Source organism: Cariama cristata, unplaced genomic scaffold (genome assembly GCF_000690535.1).
Source record: "Cariama cristata isolate BGI_N322 unplaced genomic scaffold, ASM69053v1 scaffold3673, whole genome shotgun sequence".
Lineage (NCBI taxonomy): Eukaryota > Metazoa > Chordata > Aves > Cariamiformes > Cariamidae > Cariama > Cariama cristata.
The window spans coordinates 9,330-34,726 of NW_009609977.1; the positions used below are offsets into that span (position 1 = coordinate 9,330).

Below are 25,397 nucleotides of genomic sequence, written 5' to 3' on the forward strand. Positions count from 1 at the left end.
TAAACCTACAGGCTTTGAAAAAAGAATCTTAACACCTGTCGACCAAACTTAATCTCAATGCAAGGCAACCTCCAGCTCTGCCAAGCTATAATGGTGTAGAGTTTCTGGAAAGAATTCAGGAATAGATTGGTTGGCATTGCTAGTGAAATATTGCATTACTTCAGCATTACAGGTATATGACATACAATATATGCTTCAGTAATTCCTAAACATTTGAGATGTTGCAGAAGTACCTTAGATTTAAGAATTTTGCTGAATAGCTCTGTGATTTCTCATGTGTTAAAAATTAAGCACGTGGAAAAGAGTTTTGAAGAATCAGGGCATAATTTTCCTTAATACTACAATTGATTTCTAAGGGACTAGTTAGGGAAAAAAATTTACTCGTCTTGAGTAGAGGGCAGCAGAACTCTGCCTAATAAACAGAATTTTTGAAAAGACACTGGTTTTTTATAGTCTGTTCTCTTGACAATCTGAGGTTGTTTCTTATAATGTCAAATACTCTATTTTTTAGCACTGTATTTAATTTAGTCATAAATGACTCAAACTGTGATGCTTCTACCACTTCCCCAGTCTACATCATAAATCTGAATGTGTAAGTGTTTACTTTGTGTTGCTCGATAAAACAAATAACAATAGATCTGAAAAAGACATCAGAAAACTATTCATTCTTAATTCCTGTGAATGATTGCTTATTTCACTATTGTCTTTAAGTATATAATGATTTCTGCCAAAAGAATCTGATGCAGGTTGAATTAGATTAATGAATACCGTTACATGCTGATGGCCTGAAGGATTTATCGTTATCTAAATATTTTTTCCAGAATGAGCACTTTTAAAATTAGATTAAGCACTTATGTATAATATCTATTTCAACTCCTAGACAAATCACCCTTTTATTCAATTAACATTATTATTCCAAGCTTTACCAAGTAATTTCCCAATAATATAGTATATACTATAGTATATATATAGTTTCACTAGCTGCAGCAGTCAATTTCTGCAAGAAAATCAGATGAAAAGAAAAGAAAGAAAACACAAATGTGTTGATAATAATATGAGACCTAAAATGAGCGTGCACATTTTTGTAAGATGAATCCTTAGATGTTATTGAATTGTGTTTTTCTAATGAGTACCACTGGGTATTAGTCAAACTCGTCACGTCTTAATTGTTGGTGTCATGAGAATGGAATTACTCTTCCTATTTTTATTTTCCTTTTTTCATGAATTTACATTTCAGCAGTCTAAGCTTAGAAGTAAAACAAATATGAATTAATTTTGCCAAGTGATTCTAAATCTCATTTTAATTAGTCCCTTACACTCTACAGTTAACCTTGATTGCATTTCATATTTTAGACTTTCTTGCTTTGTATAATGTGGAATACTCCCTACTAATAATGTTGGTAAAGCAGAAGAATAAAGTGATACATTTTTCTACATTAGCAGTACAGTTTATTTTTCCATGCTCCTTTGATGAAAAGTCTTGCTAAATTTTGCCATCTACCTGTATATGTAACTGATTATGTTTCTTGATTTAGGGATTAAGAAGTCAATGAAAAAGTTATCTGAGCTGGAAGACAAAGTCAATCTTAGCAAAATGTTAATCCATGGATTTCATTACATCTGAATCTGCTTACTGTATCTGACTATTAATATTTAATGCTTGAATGTATAACGGATTATGAAATTTAAACAAAAACTATATTGGTTTATATAAATATGTAGATCATACAGCTCCTGTAGATAGAAAATAACTTCAAAAAGACAAATTAATTCTCAAGTAGGGAGATCTTTTTCCCCACTTATGTCCTACCTGAATCCTTAATCTAGGGTGTTTTAATATCTTACGGAGCTTTGCATTTGCAAATTCCATCTTTAGAGAGCACATTAAAATCCCTACTCCTGCTCCCTGAGAAACTGATAAAAATGTTGGTCTTAGTTTTGAGAGGAACTGTATTAAACCCATAGTAATAGGTCAGCTTGTGTGTTATTTCTGAAGATTTTTGCACTTTCATGTATAAATCTTAAGGTAAAAAATCCTCATCTAGGAGCTAGAGTAGGGTAGACTCTGCAAGAAGTCCTCAGCTAATACTGAGTGGTTCATGACAGCTGTGCAGTGTGAGTTGTGGGAGGAATTGTCCTCAGACTCCTTCAGTGATCAGATCTCCTCTCTAGCATCGCAGGAAAACATTGGACACAGCTGGTGCAGTCAGTGGTGTTGAGTTCGCGCATCAAAAGTCTTTGAAGATGAAATGCCCCAAGGTTCTCATGGGTGATTGGCACATGAGCCCTATGGGGAAAACATCTGCTCCTCAAACCAAATGAGATTACCGTAGAGCTGTTGCTTTCTCAATGTATATTCCATAAAATGGAAGTTGGGCAAAGTTTATGATTTGTTACTTCATCTGTAGTTTGCATCTTTTATTTCAGTAGTATTTAACGTGTCCATCTCCATTCTTTTTCATTCTCAGAATAATCCAATTTGCTTATCAAGTTCTCTTTCTTTCTCTTTTTCTCTTTTTTCTCTTTCCCCCCCCCTCTTTTTCCCTTTCATCCAGATGGAATGCCATTTGCTTGGTGGGTTGGCCGTGCCAATGAAAAGCATCTTTACTGGGGAGGATCTCTTCCGGGCATTCAACAGTGTGCATGTGGACTGGAAGAAAGTTGTCTGGATATGAGATATTTTTGCAACTGTGATGCAGATAGAGAAGAATGGTAATATTTTTAACGTGTACAGTAGTGTCTGTGTGCGAGGTGGGGGTAGGAAGTAGGGCAAGAAGGTTTATTTTTTTCCTGATTCACAGCTCTGGAAACTTGAATGGCTGGAGTATGATCAAATGAGAATGGAAGTCAAACTAGAATTTGGACTTCTGATTTCATCTTACATTTCTTATATGAACCAAAGACAAGATATCTGGTTGAAGCAGGCTGCTGGGATGGGTTGTCTTCAAAAAATCTTTGTTGTTGAATGTCAAATCCAGTCATTTCATTTGTTTAAAATTTTTCATTGATTCAATTGGAGCATTCCATGAATAAAAGCTCTAAAAGGTTGGTGCATCAGTATGCATCAGAGCAGAAAAACCAGGCAGAGAAAGCAAAATTTAGGTGCAGACAGCTAAAGAACAAGAAATCTGTACTATTAAAAAGACTTTTTCATATGAAACAGTACATCTCTATGTGCCTTAGCTTTCCTTTATGTTGGGTCCGAAGATTTTTAGTCAGTGGAAAGACTTCCTTTGGCTTCTGTAGCTTTTGATTCAGTTTCCATAGGAGGCTTTAGATTTACAGCATGAACTTTCAGAGTCTTCCTCAGGTTCAGACCTTTGTTGTGTCCCGATGCTGCATGAATTTGCGAAGGCCATCTCACAACCTTCTCCCATTCTCTGCATCTTCAGAGACTCTCCAGCAGCTGAGAGCTAGTTGGTAAACTTTCCAATTAATTCCATACTTGTGTTGGAGGGGACAGAAATGCCAAATGAGTGTTGTTGAGAGTACAATTTGAAACACTCTGAAAAGACATGTGAAAACTCTGCTTCACCCTCTCTTCCTTCTGGACCACTCACTGATAGGAGCTGCTTCTCTTTCTCTAAAAAAAGATATTTTAACCTCGGATTTCTTTGGGAAGATCTTTATGTAAATGTTGGTTTATGAGTGAGATTTGTATAGAAGGGCCTGACTGTGCATGTTAATCTATCTTTTCTTTAATGTTTGATTATCAGATGCACTTTGCTGAGGTTTGCACATGAGCATCAAAGGCAACTGTTTTTACTGGTGCTTCACTCTTTTCATAAGCCACATTTTGGTTTTCAGTGAGCTACTACTCAAGCAGAGCAGGGTGTATTACACTGGCAGAGCATTGGGGCTATAGTCTGAGACGGCAGGATGGTGCACCACTAGATTGTACAAACCAATGCAAGGTGAAAGCTAAAGGCAGTTTTATGATGTTTCAGTTGAGTCTCCTAAGGAAACAAGACCTAAGCGAGTTATGCTGTGGATGTTTATCTCTGTTTTCCCCCACACCCAATGATTTTGAACGAGCAGGCACATTTCAAACGTCCTTAACAGAGAAAGAGAAATCTCAAAAGTATTATAAATTACACATTCTGTGAAAATTTATGCCAGGCTGAGGGGAAAAAGCCAATTAAAACCCACAAGAAGGAAGTTAAGGAAGCATACACTTTTATTAGATTTTGGAAAACCCTCATGGGAGAGAGATGTTGGAAATCATGCTTCATTAGCTTGGCAGCTCACAGAGCTACTTGTTTCTCCTAATTTCATGATAACAGGATATGCATAGAAGTTTTCTCAGCTAAACTGCCTACATGTTTGTTGGTTTAGGGGTTCAGGTGTTTTGTTTTGGTTTTTAATCTATTTGAAATTTGGACTTTGGTATTATTCTAAATTGCAGATTACCATTTTAAAAGCTAAAAAACCCTTGACCTTTACAAAGAGATTCTAAACATAAGACATTTCATGCCTCTTGAAGACTGCTTTTGTGCCTCTCTGCTAGAACACTGACTCCCTGATATATAATGAGCATTTGAATCTGAAACCTGCTGAGATCTGAACTGTGACTTTAACCTGCTATATATTATAGTGGAAGGAGCAAGACAGCAGTAGATGCATTTATTTGCCTTAGCATGAAATAAAATGGGTGCTGCAGAGTGGAAAACTAGAAAATCATTTTCACTGCTTTTAGATAAATCAGGCTGCTCACTGCAGCTCTGAGGTAGGAACTCACCAGAACAGCTGGAGTGTCCTTCTGAGAGGAGATAGGCTTAGGATTTTGCTTTGATTTGGTTTCCCTAGCATAAGTCTTGGGTGCAGAAGCAGCTACTAATTTCTCAGAGCTGCAAAAGAAACAGAAAACAAGAGAAAACAGACCTGAAAAAAGTCCTGAGCCAGGTGTTTGGCAGCAGACAATATGCACTTCTAGACATGCTGGCTTTTAAATTATATCTAAGCAGACACCTGAGCCAGCTGTTATCTCTGGGCTCTTACTTGACACCAGGTTAGTCCCCCTGGAGTTATGCTGCCCAGATGAACAGGAATATAATTGGTTGCATGCTATATGGGGAAGGCTTTTGTATTTTTCATCTTGCTTTTTATTGAAGCATTCTAGTGAAAAATACCTTTTTCCATCCAGCTCCTTGCCATACTTCCAAACTCTGCAATACGAGGACAGCTAATTCTATCACTGCAGGATAGTGGAGCATCTTCATGGTATTTTCTGGAGAACGGGAGAAGACCTCTGCTGAGGGAACAGAGGCATAAGTTGTCACACTGACCCAAGCAAGGCATCTAGAAAGGTGTTAAACGTGACTTGACTGTAGTTTATGCATGCCTCCAAAAATGAGAGATTCCTGACCCTCTTGTTAGTGGGTGGGAACATTCATAGAAATCTAGTGGCTGTAGGCTGAAGCTAAATCTAATTCAGAAAATGTTCTTACTCTCGCTTCCCATTCTCAAACACTGAGAATAGTTAACTGTTGGAACAAGTTATGTTTAGATGAGACATATTTGCAATTGTTTTTCAAAAGATATGCCCTGTTTCAAACAGAAGGGGCATTCTTGATGCAGGCATTATTGGGGAAAAGTGTTAAACTGATCTAAGGAATAAAACAATTCTGAAGTGCAGACAGGGTTGTGTTGTCTTAAGTCCATTCTAGAGGTCTTTTGGATCTTTAAATACCTCTCCCAGGTTGTCTTTCATCTCAAGCAAAATTCTCTTGCCTTGGCAATGAAAGTCTTACTGCTCACTAAACTTTTCATTTAAACGGGAGGAACCTCTTTCATGCCACGGTGGTGCGTGACTGCCCTGAAGTGCATTTGGTCTCCCTGTCTGGAATACATTTTCCATTTCAAATGCAAACACTTGATTGAAGCTAGTCATCAAACTAAACCTATTATTTACTGACTGCTTTCACCAGGAAACCTTGTGAATTTGGAGAACTCTACAGCTTTTTGTTTTGTACAGCTTTGTATTTTAGCGGTATCTCTGGAAGTCTTTTTATAAGGAAGCTCAGACACCTGAGCAGAGTGTGGTGGATGGTGTTGATTCCAACCAGTAGCTGATTTGCCATCTTTTATTTTTATTCTCCAGTCTTAATATTCAAATTGTAGGACTATCCTCTTCTTTTATCTTCCAGAACAGGCTTAGTTCCCCGGTGAAGAAGGCTTTCAGTCTTCCTATTTTCAAAGCAACATGTATTCACTTCTTTACCATGCTTTTGGGGTACTGCAAGCAACAAGGAAACCACCGGATATGAAAAGAAGTGGAGGGGAGAAAGGGAGAGGGGATATTACTGTTGTCAGACCCACTTTGGCTCCCAGAGATATATTGAGCATACCCAGCTTTGTTCGAGGAGGAGCAAAGCCACGTGGAAGCAAATGTAGCCCTCTTTGGACAAGCTATATTTGTGCAAAGCTGTGCCAGAACCAGGATGCTAAAACTTGAAAGGCTGAGGAGAGCAAGGCAGAGAAACTAGCCATTGACAAGCCCAGATTTGACAGGTTTTGTTTGCTCAGCCACTATCCCACATTGAATCCATTCTCCCAGAAGCAGCACAAGCAACTCCACAGAGCCTGTGAGCTCATAAATAAGCCCTGCTGGAGGTGGCCTGGCCTGTATAGAGCTGTCTTGGATATCTGCCTTCATGACTGCATTTGTCAACAAACTAGAAAAGCTGCCTGCAGAGAGGTGACTGTAGCAGCCCCCTGAGGTGTCAGGAATCAGTTTGTTACTACCATTACCAAACTCTTTCTCTCTACCTCTTCTCTAATTCAGAAAAACAGAGCCACTGCATCTTGCCTTCAACCATTAGGTATGTCCCCTTCTGCTGCTGTTTTTTTCTTTATTGTGTCTCTACATTATTGTACCCAGTAAAGCAGCTGGTGATTAAGAGAGCAATTAAAATGTATTCCGTTGGATTATTAATGATATGTCCTGCACAGGGCTCAAAACTTTTTCTGATGGAAGCTTGTTTCACTGACCCATTCCTCATGCGGTTCATTGACATCTGCTAATGATAGTATTCTTTTCCCCAAATGTACTGTATTCATTAAAATCTGTACTGAATATCTGAGCTACTGAGGCTCAGACCCCACCAGAGTTTTCATTAATGTACAAGAAGAAAACGTACCAATAGGGGATCATATGACAAGAAATTATATTTAATGGCACCACTGCTCTACCATCTGTTGGAAAAAATATGGAAACAGCTATCAAGAGATTACCAATTTATGATGGCTTACACTGTTAGGATACCATAGAGTGAGATTTTTTTGAGCATGGTTTTATTAGTAGCCAGGAAGAAGAGAAATAGTCTCATAATGTTACCATCAAAATAGTTATTTGTCATTTACTGGTAAGACTACCTGTACTACATCTTAAAGTATCCAGTTGCTGCACTACCACCTTTAGCATTGCTGCGTGTGCAGTGAAATTTTTTTGTTCTTTTTTTCCTTCACCCCTCTTCCCTCATACACAGAGCATTTGTTTGATGTGTAACATGCCTCATAGTGTATTGGGGAAGTCCTTTGGGTAGATACAGAAATTAATCTTCAGACATGGATAAATAGATGACATCCAACTGTATTTAATACTCTAAAAATATTTCAGTGATGTAATTTAAAGGGCATTATTGGATTTGTTTTGTTTGTGTTTTGCTTGTGGGAAGTACAAATTGATACTACCCGTTATGCAAAGAGCTCAGAGAAACATCTGTTCATTGAAGGTGCTTTCCACCCTCTGCAAAACATTCAGGTTTTAATCTGAATTTGTGCTAAATTGAGTGCCAAGTCAGGTAAGCAGAAGGTCTACTTACCAAGTTTATTAATTTATTTGTACCTTTTTCTGCATGTACAGGACTCTTTTCAGGAAAGAGATAAAATCTGCTTTGATTTTTGTGAGATCAGGACTTAACTTGCATTCCTGGCCAAGGAGCATCATGCCCCAGGTCCCTTCTGTAGGCAGGACCCACCCATAGTTCTCAATATTGAGAAGCGGGGCATAGCTTGGTACAAAAGGCATGCTTGGTGGAAGTGGTCACAGAGTGCCATGTGAAACCTGTTAAGAGAAACAAAGTAGTGATTTTGGCTAACCTGAGAAGCAGTTATGGAAAACCAAATATAATCTGTTTTTAAGTGTATGTGAACTAGTAAATTATAATACATATAAGTAAAAAGTAGCTCTGGGAACAGATACAAAAATAATTAATGTAACGGTTTTATATTTGTTAAAAGACAAAATCATGTATGCACACATCCTAGTACAGATGCTTTCTGTCAGAAAATAGCACTTTTTTTTTGAAAACTGTAGTACATTGAAAGTGATCCCCAAGCCCCCTTCAGGCAAAATTCCAGATGTTTTGTCCAAATGCTGGAATATCTGTATTTTGTAGTGCCACAGCAGTGCGTCCAGGAAATTAATGGTACAGGTACATGAAGCTCTCTTGCTCCTCTCTGAGACATAATACACTACATTTGGAAGGCTGCCATGGTGTGCCATGTAAAGAGAAGAGGAATTGTGGTGCTTTGTAAGAAATCGAGTCTGAAATAAGTTCAACTAAAGAATAGCAGGAATTTAAGACACTGAAACTTTAGCTCCCGTGAGGGCCTGCATAGTGTCTTCAAATCTCTTTTCTGCTTTTCTTAGCTGAAACATCTTATGTGTTGACTTTTCACCAAAAACTTGATTTCTCACCATGAAATAATAATAATAAACTGCAACAATGGGTACATTGTTCCTGTCATTAACACATTCTCTGAACGACAGAATGTTTTTCTGTTAGGTTTTATTTCAGTATCTGCTTGTGTGAGAATACATATCCTTACACAAGTCTTTTTTTCTCTGTGTGAGAGAATAAAATACAAAAAATGTTCTGTTTGAGCTTCAAGAGAAACTTGATTGAGTTTTCAAGGCATTAACATAAAAGAGAAGATTTTTATTAGTTTTAGAATATTTTTCTTTCTCACAGTTGAGCTATGCTACTAAAGTTCTCTGTGCCACTGGCATATAACTAGTAAAAACTCAGAGCCATAAAATTCAATATAAAAGAACTTCATGCAATATAACAGAATATCTAATAAGCAGTACAGTTTTCAGAAATATGGAATAGATATCTTTAAAATGCCACCATTTCATTTTTTTTGTATCTATCTTCAGTAGTAGCTGTAGGAAGATACCGATTTTTATTTTAATGCTGATCATAGCTAGTCAAAAGACTGCACTATTTTTTGAGTGAAAATAAATTTGGAGGAAACCTGACTAAATATTTTGTGATTTTTTTAAAAATTATTTTTTAAAAAGTAAATGCCAGCTTAGTTATTCATGTGTATATTGCATATTTTATGTCCTCTTTCTGTGCATCTTTCTGCCTTTTTTTCACTCATTCTGCCTACTCTTCTTCCTCCCAACCACTGAAACACTTTATTTCATTATCTTCCAAAGAAATACTCAAATAGTTCAGCTTTTGTTGCAAATGTTTCATAATCTGTTGAGAGCATTTACAGTAACTTTCACAGATTGATACAGTAAGCTATATGAGTATGTGGCTGAGAGACCTCTGTGAAGAGATTTGAAGATCATGTACTTTTGATTCATACATGCTATTTTTCCTTCTGAGTCCGTACTGAAGGCATCACTCTGCCTCATGCCTGGGAATTTCATCTTGCTGCACTTTGTCTGTAATTATCTGCGTCTCAGACACCCATTGAAGCAAGAAAAAAACGTTAGGGTTGGAGAGGGTATCTCTCCTTTTCCCCTTGGAATTATGAGACAATTAACTGTGCTGCATGCAATTAGAAACAATGAAAAATAAATTAAATGTGTGCAGCCTTTATCAAAAAGATCAAAATACCCCTTCTGTTTTTTTCTAACATTAATCAGAGTAGAGCACTTAGCCAAGCAAACGTCCAAAGTTGTGTGTCAGAGCACAGGTGCAATGTTCATCCTGATTATTCTTTCATTCCCAAAGTCCTGTGTCCCTTCCCACAGCTGGAACTATAATGAGAGGTACGTTTGTGGAAAGTGGCATTGTGAGCAGCACATAGGTAGTCTAAGATCCTGGCTGGGATGTCAGACTCTTTGGCAGTGGTATCACTCAGAAAGTAATACCTGTTTTCTGAGGCTTTCTATCACACCTGCCTAAAAGAGCAGTGAGTGTAAATTTGGGATTATTCGCATTTGGATCTGGTCATTGTTGCCATCCCCATGTGCGGCATGTAGTCTTTCACCTCCGAGCAGGCAGTTGTGTTGAGTCCAGACCCTGCATGCAGATTGCTGGGCCATGCAAAGGTAGGCATCCTTTTCTCCAAAACTACTGAGATTCAACTCCACAAAGGATGCTCTGCCAGACTTATGTGCCCAGATGCACAGCAGACCTTAACCCTGAGAAAAAGAGCTAGGAGAAGAAGAAACTCATCACTGTGGAGATAAGATATGGTAGCACGTGCCTCTCTATAATCCATCAATAGAGAAGTACCTTGAGAGGGCAGTTCAGTTCTGTTAAGGTCAGGGTTGGATGTTTGAGGGACTCAGTTCTGTTCATGAAGTACAGTGAGATGAATGCACATCTGCATACACTGCCAGAGTCAAAGCCACTGTATCAGCTTAGGGACCAGAAGGCTGCCATGAAATGTTGTGTGGCATTTTGAGGACAGCAATTTGCACAGCAGACTCAGAGTAAAAGCAAATGAATGATCCTTTAAGAATCTTTCTTTCTTTTGTCTTTGTTTCTAACAGCCATGTGTAAGTTAGTCGCAACTGAAGAATAAGCCCAGCTGATACAAACAGGAGACTGTAGTTCGACAGTGCAGTAAATCAGCCTTCAGTACTTCAGTTGCTGAACCAAAATTTCCACAGGTGCATAATGCAAAGAGCTGATTCAGTCCAAACTCACTCTGCCAATTCAACCGTCTTTGCAGTGTGCCGAGTCAGTTGTGTACCAGCCATCTTGAAGTTGGATCGGGTATTGTCTAGCTGGCCCCGCTAACAGCATGCTGGATCAGGTGTCATGTGTCCTCTTCCTGCTCAGATAAAGCATAAAGCCAGCATAAATGCTATTATCTGTCTCCAGCTAACTTAACAGAAATGCAAAGTTGGACGTATACCTGATCAAATTAATCCTCCTGAGGAAACCCTGTAGAGCCCAGTTTACATTAATGCCCATGGGGCAGAATGGCTGCACTCTGCCTCGGCTTCACAATCATTCTGTACAGCTGAAACACAGTTACAGTCCACACCAGACAGTATCAGGTAACCAAATACAGTGTCTTCAGTGGTCAGTATTAAGTATGAGCATAGAGCATACATGTGCACATATGTATCTTAGGCAGTGTGTACCGGTCACAATTCTTGTAGGTAATTCTGCAAAAGACCTTTCATCTTTAAGTAAACATCTTTCGAACATTGCCTTGCATAAGGAATGCTGGGGATTTTGTCTGTGGTTAATCTGTCTCTTTCTGTTTGTTTATTATAATCCAGGACAAACGATACCGGCCTCCTTGCTTTCAAAGACCATTTGCCTGTAACTCAGATAGTGATCACTGACACAAACAGATCAAATTCTGAGGCTGCTTGGAAAATCGGCCCTTTGCGTTGCTATGGAGACAGTGAGTACTAGCTCTTCTCAATTTCCATAGGTACAGCATGTTCCCTCTTTCTTTTTATTTTGTTTTGGTTTGGTTTTTTTAAACGTATTTCTCTGATGAAAGGTGGCTTTCCACATACAGCTCTCAGCTGCTGTCCTGTGTCAATTAACTATAGAGAAGGGGGTTGTGTTTGCAGGGCAGTTCTGGAATGCCGCTTCCTTCAACACAGAGGCCTCCTACCTGCATTTCCCCACCTTCCACGCCGAGGTCAGCGCAGACATCTCCTTCTTCTTCAAGACTACTGCTGTCTCTGGGGTATTCTTGGAAAACCTTGGGATTAAAGACTTCATACGAGTGGAAATAAGCTGTAAGTTTCACTGCTGAGAAATCTTGGTGTATTTCCCCAATTTGACAGATGCAGGGTAGTGGGAAGGACATATTTTCTTCTGTCTTGACACGGTTGGAGGTGCCTGAAGAGGATAAAATGGAGACATAAAGACTCATTAATCTAGATTTATCTACTTCTCCTGTCAGAGTTTCCCTGTATAGCCTTGGTCATTACACTTAGTCTTGTTATACCTAGGTTTATCTTTCTTAAACAAACAAGTGACTGAATTTACTTTTTCAACACTGATTTTTTTTTTTCTCTTTAGAGAAAAAGCTACTGGTTAGATGTACCTGTAGACTATAATTTTAGTTGAAAGATAAAAAGTTTAATACAACCACTCTGATGGTTACTTTTATTTCTATATCAGCAACGTACCCAATCTGATGCAGCCCTAGTGTTTCAGAGGAACTCAGTGTGTATGGTAAAGCTATTAGATGAGAGTCTATGAAGGACAGGATGCTAATGCAAGATAAGTCAGTCACAGTTGTAATGGGTCTTGAGTACTTCAAAGTCTAGTGACTGCAGTATAACTGCTACTCAGTATATAAAGGAGAGTAGCATGAAAATTAGTGAGGTTTTGCCTCACTCCTGTACCGATGACTTCAAATATTTATTAGTGACAAAAAGAGTAGTCTGTCTTCGACATGAAATATGACTTCTGTATTCCAAATTCTGTCAAGCTTAGGAAAAACAAACCGACTGCTATGCATTTTATAATATGCTTATAATAACCCCAACATAAAATTTAATAAAACAGGGCCCCAAGGCCCTTCGATTCATTAAACCAATGGTAAATGTCATGGTGCATTATCACAAGGTAATGAGGTATGATTTACTGTTAATTGCACATCAAAGTCCAATTTGGCTGTACTTCAGTGTACTGCGTTTCATTCTCAGGGATATAGAAGTACAAATGGTGTTTTGATATAAAATATAACAAATACTGTAAACTAGTAAGAGGATTGTTTAGTGAATGCTTTTCCGCATGTGTTAAGTGTATACTCCTAGAGAAATTAGTTATTTAAAAGTTTGGGGAAAGTCTTGTCTTTTAAACTTAGGTTTCTCATTAGTAGTTTGGTGGTGTGTTTCTTGCTGCCAGATGGAATTTGCAGCCTAGAGGCCTTGTATCAAGGAAGCTCCACAGACCAGCTGCTTCGAAGGGAAACGGCCTTTTAGCAGATGCAGGAGCTCAGAATAGATCTTTGTCTATCCCTATGGAGTGTTTCCTATCTTAACTATCTAAGAAGCAGCTTCCAAAACCAGACCTATCCAATTTGTTGGGCTTGAAATAACAGATTTTTATGAATTTTCAATCCACGACTTTCTGGTTCTGTGTTCTGTGGATGTGGTTCTTGGCTTTTCTGGTGTATTTAACATTTTAGGAAGAGGAAAAATAATCAGTAGCAAGAATGTTAAAATTTTTGGCCCCTGTCAGGCTTCCAGCAGAGCAAGATGGACTCCTTTATATGGCTGTTGTTTTTCAATTATCATTCTGTTTCTAGGAGCCTTACTGTCTCTGGACGTATGTTTCATATGCCTCTTTAGGATCACCAGTGAACTAGTTTTGCTCATCTGTTTTTTCTTGCTTCTTGGATCAGGCTTATTCAGGGAAACAAATGCTTGTAGGATTCTCTGTCATATGCAGCCAAGGTCTGTAATTGTTAAGTACATGCATTTTGAAAGATTTAGTCAGAAAGAGCTCCTTCTTCCTTTCTCCCATCTTAGCATTATTTGTCCAAAATCTTTTGCTACCACTGTGTGATTTTTGTACAACATTTGGCACTTTTACTTCAAAAAGAGAACTACTATTTCTAGAATGCTATAATTGTTATAGCAAAAAAAGATGGGTAGCCACAGCCAAGCATAATCACAGCAGAGATCAGACAATGAGGCTGTAGGCTTAGATTTATGTATAAGCTGCTATGTAGGAGATGGGAGGTAAATGATGCTGTACGATTTGCTGACATAAAAGTTAATGGACCCTGTATTTATGTAAGATTTCTTGATGTCAAAACCACAATTTAATTCAGACCTTCACTTCCTCTTCACATCTGTCTATCTATTCCAGCCCCCAAAGAGATCACCTTCTCCATAGATGTCGGGAATGGCCCCACAGGAGCTACTGTGCAGTCTCCCACACCGCTGAATGACAACCAGTGGCACTACGTCCGAGCGGAGAGGAACCTCAAGCAAACCTCTCTCCAGGTGGACAGCCTCCCCAAGAAGGTCCTCGAGGCACCTGCTGAAGGGCACTTTCGCTTGCAGCTCAACAGCCAATTATTTGTAGGTAGGGACCATTAAGGGTTTCTGTAGATATGTACAATATTAGTATGTCCATACCTTGGTAATGCTATTGTTTCACCATTGAGCTTGCACGTGGTGACCTAATTGTGCTTTCTCTTCTTCCACTCCTGCATAGGCAACATAAAGTAAACCCAAACTACTGCCTTTACACTCAAAGCACTAACCATAGTTTAACCATACTGTACTAGATGGTAATTTTAGGGTTTAAGATTGCTTGAAACATATTTGTTGCCAAAGAATTCATAGTATTTCTTCTTGTGCGGCACTGGCTGTGTAATTTGCTGTAGGAAATGTGATCTCTCTTTTTAGATGCAATGTAAAATGCACAAATTCATCCTGTAAGTTTTGGGGCAAAGCCTGATGACAGTATGGTCTTAAAGTCTACTCCTTCAAGCATGCCTGCCAAAACCTTTATTTGGCCGTAGAGTGTATATGTGAGAGAACTATGAACACAGTCAGAGCATATACAGTTATTTTAATTGAAGGTGATATTTCAAAGGGCTGGGGGGGAGAGAAAAAATCTGTTTGCATATAGTTTGTTTCCCTATCTCCCTTGCAAATGAAACCTAGATTGGGACCAGCTTGTATTTGATAATATAATCAGGGATTACAAAGGGACTTCTCCCTTTTCTATATTCAAACACTGTCTTTCTAAGTAATCTGCTCAGTGATTGAGTGGGTTGTAACCTGCTTCTTATTCAGGGCCACTTAGGTAACTGCTGATTCTTTCCTTAAAATGGATTCTCTTACTAAGCTGAAATGCTATAGCAAACCTCAATCTGTCAAATCATTTTAATAAAGTTTACTCACGTATGCACACTCTTTGATTTAAGAAGTTTTTGGGGTATTTATTTGACCTTTTTATAGTGTATGTGTGCAGAAATTACTGGGCTCTGAACGTAAGGAATAAATCTGTTAATAAATAGATATAGCTCCATCAATTGCCAGGAGTCCTTCCCCCATAGCTGTTGATTTACACCTAAAATGATCTCTGATAGACTCTGTTGGAGGAAAGTTCACTGAAGAAATCACAGAAGGGAGGCTTCAGACTGTCACAGTGCAAGGTTTCTGTTTTCTGGTATGATGCTTGCTACTAATTACTTGTTTCTCAAATGCTAAGATGGTCCTAAGAACATGTTCTGTGGGAGGCCAGGCCTGAAGGCAGTAGAGTTGGGCTGCTAGACACCTTGGAAACATCAAAGTGTTTCCAGTGAGAAAACCCAGAGAATTTAATGACTGGATAGACTCTTGCAAATTTTTGATTGTGTCTTTTTAAAGGAGTAAAAATGAAGGATTTATCATAAGTCATCTATCAGATATGTCATATATATCAACTGCTTACCATCTCACATCTGAAAAGCAGTATCTACCTATAAGCTTGCTTCTCTGCCTCAGCAAAATAAACAGGTTACCTGAACGAACTTCATGGTGGTTTTAAAGTGACATAACTGATGAATTGCATCATGGAAATCCACTATAATTAAGGACCTCAACAGAGAAATGTGCTGACAGGAACCCTTGTCAGCAAAGACAAATGCAAATCCCTGCTCCTGGGGCAGAACAGCATCATGTATCTGTACAAGCTGGGGATTGAGTGGATGGGTATCAGCTGTGCAGAAAAGGTCCCATTGGTTTCAGTGAAGTGAATCTGTACCTCGTCTGAATGTAGCCGTGCTTTGAGGAACAGGTTGGACCAGTTGATCTCCAGCAGTGACTTCCAACCTAATTTTTTCCCTGATTGTACTTAATATTTACAGTAAACTCTAGGACATAGTTACTTTATCTCAGCCAAGAGGTGAAAAGTTCTCACTGTGCAGTAAATAGATTGCATTCAGTTGTCCATCCACGGTTTTACTGGACCGTGAACAAAAGGGACAGAAAACCTAATGTTTTTAGGAGTGCTTTTTCAGCCTTTAGCTGTGCCATATTGAGGGCCAAAACTGTCCGTGACTTCCTGAGTTTTCTTAAGAGCAGTCAGAAGAGATGGAAACCTGGGCAGCCTCCTGATTCTAACACTGTTTGTCCCCACGTGTTCCAAGGAAAGGTGGCAGAAGTCCAACAATACACAGATGTGGCATAATTTGTCTCTACTAAAGGTCTCATTCCAATCTCTAATAGGAAGCAACTGATTTAATGCCTCAACCATGCAGAGTGAATTTTATCCCATCTGAAAAATAAATGCATAAACAACATTGTAAAAAGGAAAGAAGCAGCAGCACATAATATTGCTCCCTGCTCTCCCTATCATCCACAACATATTTGTTTCTGCAGCATTCTGCATACTGACAGTGATTAACGGGTTTTCACAGTTAGTATGCACATTCTTAATTAATAATCTATATAACTGGTGTGATTTGCTATTTTAAAAATGTTCCAAATGTTTTTTATTTAATCTCCCTGTTTTATTCCATTTAAACATGGAACTTTGTTTCCACACTGGAGGTAGCTAGTCATTAAGATACAACCTTTTTTTTTTTCTTGATCCTTCTCCAGAATCAATTCAAATATTTTATAAATGTCATAAATAAGGCTCAATGTCAAAATTTAATTTAGTTTATTTATCTTCTGGAAGGATTTATTGATCCTTTGGGATGAAGGAACTATATTAGTATCATGTAGCATTATGATGATGATCGAACGGAGATCCACTGTAGCTTTCAAACTACAATTATTTTCCTGTTGCTTCAGAGACAGACATCAGCCTATATGCAGTATATGTGAGGCAGTTTTGTGTATTTTACTTTTAGGGAGTTATATACAGTTGATCACACATACAAAATAAATGTGGACATTTGTAAAATTTGACTACAAGGGCAGTTGGCATATAACATCATTTTAAAGGAGTTCTGCTAATTTGGATCAATTAATTCCTTGTCAACTGTTTCTGCCTGTTTTATGAATGAGTTATTTACTTTTCTTTTGGCCAGATTTTTCCTTCTTAACCCAAAACCCAGATGTATTTGGGACTGGATGTAACAGAAGAGTATAGCGCTTGGTTTTTTATGTTAGTTTGTTGGTTTGTTTTTTTTTAAAGTTGGCTCATCAAATAGACTTTTTACTTTCTATGACTCATAGTAAAGGAAGTTGAACAGAAGCTTTCTCCAGCAATGATAACAAAACAGTCAATTGTAGGCAGTCATGGAGCTGTGCTTCATTCACTTCTGATCCTGCGATTTTGACACGTTGTGAGGAAGTTAATCAGGCCTTAAATACTTTGTAAGGATGAGAGTTAATGCTGTGGTTTAACCCCAGCTGGCAACTGAGCACCACACAACCTTTTGCTCACTCCTCCCCAGTGGGATGGGAAAGAGAATCAGAAGACTAAAAGTGAGAAAACTTGTAGGTTGAGATAAAGACAGTTTAATGGGTAAAGCAAAAGCTGCATGTGCAAGCAGAGCAAAACAAGGAATTCATTCACCACTTCCCATCGGCAGGCAGGTATTCAGCCATCTCCAGGAAATCAGGGCTCCATCATGTGTAGCGGTTACTTGTGAAGACAAATGGTGTCACTCCTAGCCTACACCCCTTCCTTCTTCTTCCCTCAGCTTTATATACTGAACATGACATCATATGGTACAGAATATCCCTTTGGTCAAGTGGGGTCAGCTCTTCTGGCTGTGTCCCCTCCCAACTCCTTGTGCAACCTCAGCATCCTCGCTGGTGGAGTGGGGTGAGGAGCAGAAAAGGCCTTGACTCTGTGCAAGCACTGCTCAGCAGTAACAAAAACATCCCAGAGTTATCAACGCTGTTTCCAGCACAAATCCAAAATGTAGCCCCATACTAGCAACTACAAAGAAAATTAACTCTACCCCATCTAAAGCCAACAGAGTTAAGAAGGCCTGACTTTCCTTGGAAGTTTATCTTCAGATTTACTGACTTAGATATTTTAGGAGATTTAGGCTTTCACTTAAGATTTTCCAATGACTAAGCACAGGGAAGGATTTCTGTTTTACGTGTGTAGGTTGTTTTATGCCCAGTAAGGGATGAATTCACACTTCCATCTTCCTGAGTGGAGACCTTGATGCTGTTTCTCTCTTATTTATCCTGCCACCAGTTTTCTTGAAATATGGGAGAACATAATATTCTCTCTCTTAAATTTGGGCAAGGAATTAAAAAAGACTGGATTCAGAGATAAAAATATACCACATGTGTGAGCAAATATTCTCTTCAGTAAGAAACAAAACCAAAAAACACAAATCACAACAACTACCTAGTCCTTTTAGATGGAGAAAACACTGGTTGTGAACTAATGCAAAGCTATGTCCTGAAGACTGTGAAAAATGTGAACTTGAGTTGTCTCAAAGGGATACTAACTGATATATAATGACAGTGAGTTCAGTGTTTGGATGTCATAGTTACTTATTCCAGCAGAAAAATCCAGATATTCAGAGACTATAATAGAACGTGGGAGTCTCACCGTGACTTACATTGTCCCTATGCTAATTTTGAGTTGTGCATGTTCTTGAACTTAAGCCTGTCTGGGTCATTGCTAGGGTAAAATCAATTTTCAACTTGCTCTATGTACCTAGGTGTAACCATGGGTGTGTTTAATGTTCTTAAAACTGCATTTCTATGGAGTATCTCTGAATGTTAGGCATGTCTTACTGGGTTTGAACTCACTTTACATTACTTGAATTAACAGTCCTATATGTGAGAAAGCTCCTTCACTCACTTCTGGCCTTGATAAGCGTAAATTAGCCGTTATTCATTATCTGCACACTAATGCACCCAAAAATACTTCCATTTTGGAGCTGGTACAACATCGCAGATAGAGAAGTTCACACGATTTACATATCCTGGAAAGATGCACTCATGTGGTGATTTCTGTTTACCCTAAAGTCTCTTTTAGGCATTGATATTATATAAAAGGAATTGATAGAGCTGAGAATCAGATCCCTCTTCCCATATGCTCAAACTATTAATTGTATTCACAGAAATGATGGAATTTAGGTGTCATTTCTTTCCATACCACTTGTTCTCCATTCAGTTCTGCCCTGCCACCTTTCATTGCACTGTTTTGTGTTTGATTCAATGGTCTTGGCTGTTCTTGCATCTTGCTGACATGGTATCTGCCCTGCACATCTGTCTTTGGGGGATGTGCCCCTTGGGGTAACAGAACCTAAGCATTTGCTCTGGCCAGCATGCCACAAGTGTAAGAAATTGTCATTACCTGATGTTCCGAGGATTCCACTGCAGTGATTTCTTATACACATTGTTGAAAATAAACCATAGAAAATAGCTACCTTCTTACTGGATCTGTCTGGAGGTAAAACCAAAAGATGAGAATCAAAATGGTGATGTTCAAATCTAATATGTCTCCTTTTATCTCCTCATCCATAGCAACACAATGTGACAAGATTCAAATTTGCAATTCTTGTTTTATTCCATCACTTCCTATAAATATCTGACTTCTTCCAGTTATGGTTTCTTTCTGTTATGGAGAAACAGTTCTTCATAGTCAGGAAGAGACAGAAGTGTAGATTAAGTAATGTTTGTATGATTAGCTGTTGTGTTAAATATGTAATTGACTCACAAGGCACTTATGTATTTATCTATGTAGTACCAGAAAGAGTTTTTCTACAGCTACACTTGTTGCAATAACAGAATAAAGACAGAAAGTCTGCTTAAGGACAACATTGGCACACATGGAGTACGTGGCAAGCTTCTGAGATATCTTTCTGTGTGTGCAAAGTGGAAAGGAGAAATTACTTTTAATTGCCAGTACACTCAAAATCAAACAAACTTGAATTTTAAAGCAACCTAAAGGAGTTAGAAAACCATTTCTCACTTTCTTTTACTGGGTCTTGTGTATCTAACTGCTTTAGGCTGCTTTATAATCTTTAGTCACAGCATGGATATCCTTGCACCTGGCTATGTTTCTTCTGTTAAAGAAATTACAGTAGAAGGAGCAAACCCCAAAGAAATGTACAGGCTAGTTAATACCAACTGCACCAAACTGCCCAGCAACAGGCCATTTTGGCACATTACTTGCTCTGAAGGAACAGGCAAAAATAATTGCTTTCAATGGATAGTCACTTTCAGTATTGAAAATGAGTGACATCCTTTTGGATAGTGCAGCTGTCTCCTCGTATATGCCTGTGGTCCTGGAGGAGGTGTGTCATCATCTCTCATAGTGTAGTCTGAGATTAAACTCTGTCTTGTCTAGTGGGGAAGGCATGACCATAACTCTACAGTATGGGGAGGGGAGGGAAGAGAGAGTCATAGAATCATTATGGTTGGAAGAGACCTCAAAGATCATCAAGTCCAACTGTATACTCAATGCCACCATGCCCGCTAAACCCACTAAACTATGTCTCAAAGCGCCACATCTAAACATTTTTTGAACACCTCCAGGGATGGTGACTCCACCACGTCTCTGGGGAACCGGTTCCAGTGCCTAATGACTCTTACAGTGAAGAAGTTCTTCCTAATATCCAACCTGAACCTTCCCTGGTGCAACTTGAGACCGTTTCCTCTTGTCCTATCACTGGTTGCCAGGGAGAAGAGACCAAGCCCCACCTCACTGCAACCTCCTTTCAGGTAGTTGTAGAGGGTGATAAAGTCTCCCCTCAGCCTTCTCTTCTCCAGACTAAACAACCCCAGCTCCCTCAGCCGCTCCTGTTAAGACTTGTTCTCCAGGCCCTTCACCAGCTTTGTTGCCCTTCTCTGGACCCGCTCCAGCAGCTCAATGTCCTGCTTGTAGTGAGGGGCCCAAAACTGAACACAGTATTCAAGGTGCAGCCTCACCAGCGTGGAGTACAAAGAGATGATCACTTCCCTAGTCCTGCTGGCCACACTGTTTCTGATACAGACCAGGATGCTGTTGGCCTTCTTGGCTGCCTGGGCACACTGCTGGCTCATGTTCAGCCAGCTGTCGACCAACACCCCCAGGTCTTTTTCTGCTGGGCAGCTTTCCAGCCACTGCAGAGTCCTTGCAGACCTCTTTAAGAACGGGATTTGGACTCAGACTGATAACATCAGAGAAGCAAAATATAAATCCTAAGAAGTTAATTTGATGCAGAAAGCCTTGATCAGATGTTTTTGTGCTATTCATTTGGTACATTCAGAAGACTAGAAAAGTTAAGTGCTTGGGTTCCTGGTTTTGTCTTAGGAGCAAGGGAGTGAGGAATCCTTGGGTGAATCTCCTTAGTCTGTTTTAGACAGTCCAAGTGCAACATACCCCAGAGAGAGTCAACAATCTGAGAAACTTTCTTGGGAGACAGAGAAAAGGAAGGAGAGAAAAAGAAGGGGCATACTTTATTTACTGTTGTTGGTTTTAAAGGAATTTGTAGACACTTCGGGATATTTTGAAGGCCAAGAGGAGGAATTAATGGTTAACTCCTTGTGTATCCTGACTGCTTTGTACAGTTTGAGACTAACAAGTGTGACTTGGATATCTTCTGAGGAATGTCATAGCAAGGAATGTCCTACTCCTGAGTGATACTAATTATGATTCTTATACTCCCAAGCCCTTTTCTTTGTATCAGTTACATAAAGCAAGAATGCTCCTAATACTTATTCACACTGCTTCAGCCTCCCTAATCCAGTTCTTATCAACAAAAAGTCCTTTGCTTTTTAAAGCAAATCCTCAGTTCATTGATAGAATGTTAATTATTTAGCCAATTGTGTCACAAAGCTACTCTATGAGTGCTTATTTGTGAGCTTCTTGCGCCCTCCTCTCAGATTCTCTCTTCCTTGCCCAAGGCTTCTCAGAAAAATTCAGCTGCATCAGTACCTTGCTGAAAACAGCATGGCTCATTTGACTCTTGTCTCCGTTCAGCAAAGAACACCCTTAAACTTGGTGTTTATGGTCCTGAGGCTTATCCTAAAATCTCTTTTCCTGAACAAAACATTTAGGTCACATACATGAAATTGTCCAGTCCAACAGGCCTATTAGAGTAGGAAGAATCTGCAAAGCCTAATTTGGGGAAGAGTTTTGTTTGTTTGTTTTCAGTTTTTCTCTGCTTCTCAGGAATGTGTTTGGAGATTAGATCTAGTCAATTGAAGAAAACTGCCCAAATGCCCAAATACTAAACAGATTTTCTTAATCAGTACTATGTGGATCTAGGATCGTACAGATGGTCTCTGTTAAGCTCTGTATTCTCCAGACATTAGAAGAGTGAGAAACTTACTTTAAATGGGTTTCCAAAGTGCTTTAGAGAGCAGTAAGAATATGGGTAGTGCAATAAACATGACATCTGTGGAATTGTTAGCAATAGTTTCTAGTTATTCTTTAAATGTTACAGCTGAGATTTGTATGTGTGCAGAGAAGAGGCAAGGAAACTGTCATTTAACCTTGTAGTATTTGTGGTTACCTCCCATGCAAAAGAAAACAGAGTAACCAGTAACCTTAAAGGGAGAAATCACATTTCTGTTTATTCGGACACTGTTGTAAATTCTGTATGGTATGGTTGGTTTTGGAACAAAATCTCCAAAGAAAAGGATTGTGTGTGCACAGTGCAGCAAATGTGGAAGGCCTGATTCTTGTGTTCAAAGGGCATTTAAAATACGTGAGCTAACATTTGCTCACCTGAAGAGAATAGCTGGATAAAGAGTAATTTGAAAATACCTGTTTCTCTGAGAAAGGTATCATAAAATTAACATGAAATAAACCTGTCTCACATACTATCTATAGTTCAGTTCTTCTAATTCAAATCCAGTATTTCTGCTATGAGTGTACCAGAAAGAAAAATATGCTAGAATGGTATAGCAGAACAACAGGGTTTTGGTGAGAATGCTTTTCAGATCATTGCTTCATTCTCTTCTTTTGCAGAAGTCTTGCTTTAATTGAGCAATTTATTTAAAAACAGATGCTCTTCTGCACAAGATGTAATCTCTTATCTCATGCATTTTGATATAGAATCAACTACAGAAAAATAATTTGAAAAGATAACTTCTTTCACACTACTTTTGCAGGAGAATCACTGATAAAGCTAGCATTTTAGAGCCCACAAATGTTGATCATTCCTGAACCAGAATTAGATTTCTTAGCAGCAAACAAAATTGTAGTATCTTCAAGAGCAAAACATTGGCAACTGCCAAACAAAGCCTACAATAACAAAAATGACGATATTTTCATAAAGTACTCCAACAATCATCATCATTATCATTCTCAGAGACCACCTCTTATGGAAAAAGTGTCTTCATTGTAACAGTGTTAGCAATTTCATTGAACAGATAAGAAGCTAGTTAGCTTGTAGAGGCTGAACTGCCCTCTTGCACAGATCCATACAGGTCTTCAGGAAGAAATGTAATTACATTTAACAATTGTAATAAATTACACAAGTGTGATTTGAACTCATGTTTCTTGCCTACAAGAACCATTCACGTGCAACATCAGATTGGGCAGTCATGCATAAATTCTGACTCAAGTCATTTCGCTTCAGCCAACAGGCCTGGTGCTAAGCATGATTTATCTCTGTTATCTGGACTGATCAGCATGTGTAACACCTGCTGTTGGAATTAGGGTGTTATTTATACTCTGTACTATGGCAATAAATAGAAGAAAAAACATTTAGGTTTGGGTTTCTCATGTATTAGGTGATATGCAGACATACGATAAAGAAGCTAATCTTTTTCCCAAAGGAGTTTGCAGTTAAATGCCAGACAGGGCAGTAGATAAGGCAGGAAGGAGAGGAATGGCAACACGAAAGTGTCACATACAGCTTTTTAGACCTTTCATAAAGAGAGACACCTTTAGTTCCAGGGCTGTTGATCTGTCATCTTTTGACACTGTATGCATTGATATATAATAGATAATAATTTTTGAAATTCATGGATTCATATTTGTACCTCTGGATTGGACTTCAGGGCTTTGATTACTGTGCAGACTTACCAATGAATGCGTGTCTTTTTTTCTCTCTTTTTCAGGGGGAACAGCTTCCAGACAAAAGGGCTTTTTGGGATGCATTCGATCTCTGCGTTTAAATGGACAGAAACTTGACCTTGAAGAGAGAGCTAAAATGGCACCCGGTGTTAAACCTGGATGTCCAGGACATTGCAGCAGTTACGGTAACCTGTGCCATAATGGAGGAAAATGTGTGGAGAAGTATAATGGTTACTCCTGTGATTGTACCAACTCAGCCTATGAAGGTCCTTTCTGCAAGGAAGGTAGGCAGTGAGCTTTGGTCTTAAGTCCTTAGTGGTCTCTGAATTACAGCACAGTTTCTCCCATGTCAGCTTGGTGTCCCCCATGTTACAAGAAGACATTCTAATATCAGCTGTGTTTTCAGCATTACTAAGTGTTTATTTTAAGCAGGCTATAACGCCTCCTTTTGATGACTTCAGTGATGGCATCAGAAATTAACACCATTCAGAAATGGTGTTAGTTGTACTATTAAAGTTACCAACTATATCCCGCTATGATTCCGGTATTCAATTGCGTATAACTTGCCCTAGACATTAACAAAGAGGGCTAAAATTTTTTGAAACAGTTGTCTGCCCATGTCTGAATGTTTAGTTTGCTGGTTTTTAAACCTCATCTAGCTTTGTCCACCTTAGCAAAATCTTGAGAACTTTTGTTTACAGAGTTCTGGAGCAATGGTGTGACAAAAAGAGGTAGTCTCTTTAGGGGATGACAACCCATCCAAACGTTAAGGGATTTTAAAAATAAGAATGAAGCATTCAGGAGAAAACTGATTTGCATGGTTCAGCCTCTGGTGAATGTGTCCTCACTGAACCTTTCTGGTGGCTCATGGGAGATGTTGCCAACACCAGAAAAAGAAACTGGGTAAATAAAGAACATCCAATTTAGATAGCATGCTCTTTGGGAGAGGAAGGAACTAGCAAAACTCCTTCTCAGTAACAGCAAGGTGCAATATCAGTATTTTAATTTCTGCGGCTGCCCCTCACATCGCAAATATGACAGGTTTACCAAGTGGGCTACATCATTTGCTGGTGTAAATTGTCTTAGTTGTACTGCAGTCCATGGAACTATGCTCACTTGCATGAGCTGAGGATTTGGCACCGATGCCATGAGAGGCATATCAAATAACTGTATAGTGTCCTGTTAGGAGATGCTGCTGTAGAGGTGGAGCTGCTTTATTGGAGAAAGTACTTGCAGTCAGTCTGTAGCTGAAGATATCACCATCCTGACTTTACTGTGCCTCACATTACA

At 38.9% G+C, this 25,397-nt stretch overlaps 1 protein-coding gene across 1 annotated transcript in view; it reads left to right on the forward strand.

Annotated features, from left to right (window-relative positions):
- Positions 1 to 2,555: 2,555 nt before the first annotated feature.
- The window catches only part of LOC104159717 (contactin-associated protein-like 5), a gene marked incomplete at its 5' end in the record, with an annotated part of 56,041 nt that continues 33,199 nt past the window's right edge, over positions 2,556 to 25,397 (forward strand). Inside the window, 5 exons of the mRNA XM_009697702.1 lie at positions 2,556 to 2,712; positions 11,483 to 11,610; positions 11,786 to 11,956; positions 14,046 to 14,264; positions 24,152 to 24,391. Coding sequence (XP_009696004.1) covers positions 2,556 to 2,712; positions 11,483 to 11,610; positions 11,786 to 11,956; positions 14,046 to 14,264; positions 24,152 to 24,391 — 915 coding nt within the window. The remainder of the gene's footprint in view (positions 2,713 to 11,482; positions 11,611 to 11,785; positions 11,957 to 14,045; positions 14,265 to 24,151; positions 24,392 to 25,397) is intronic.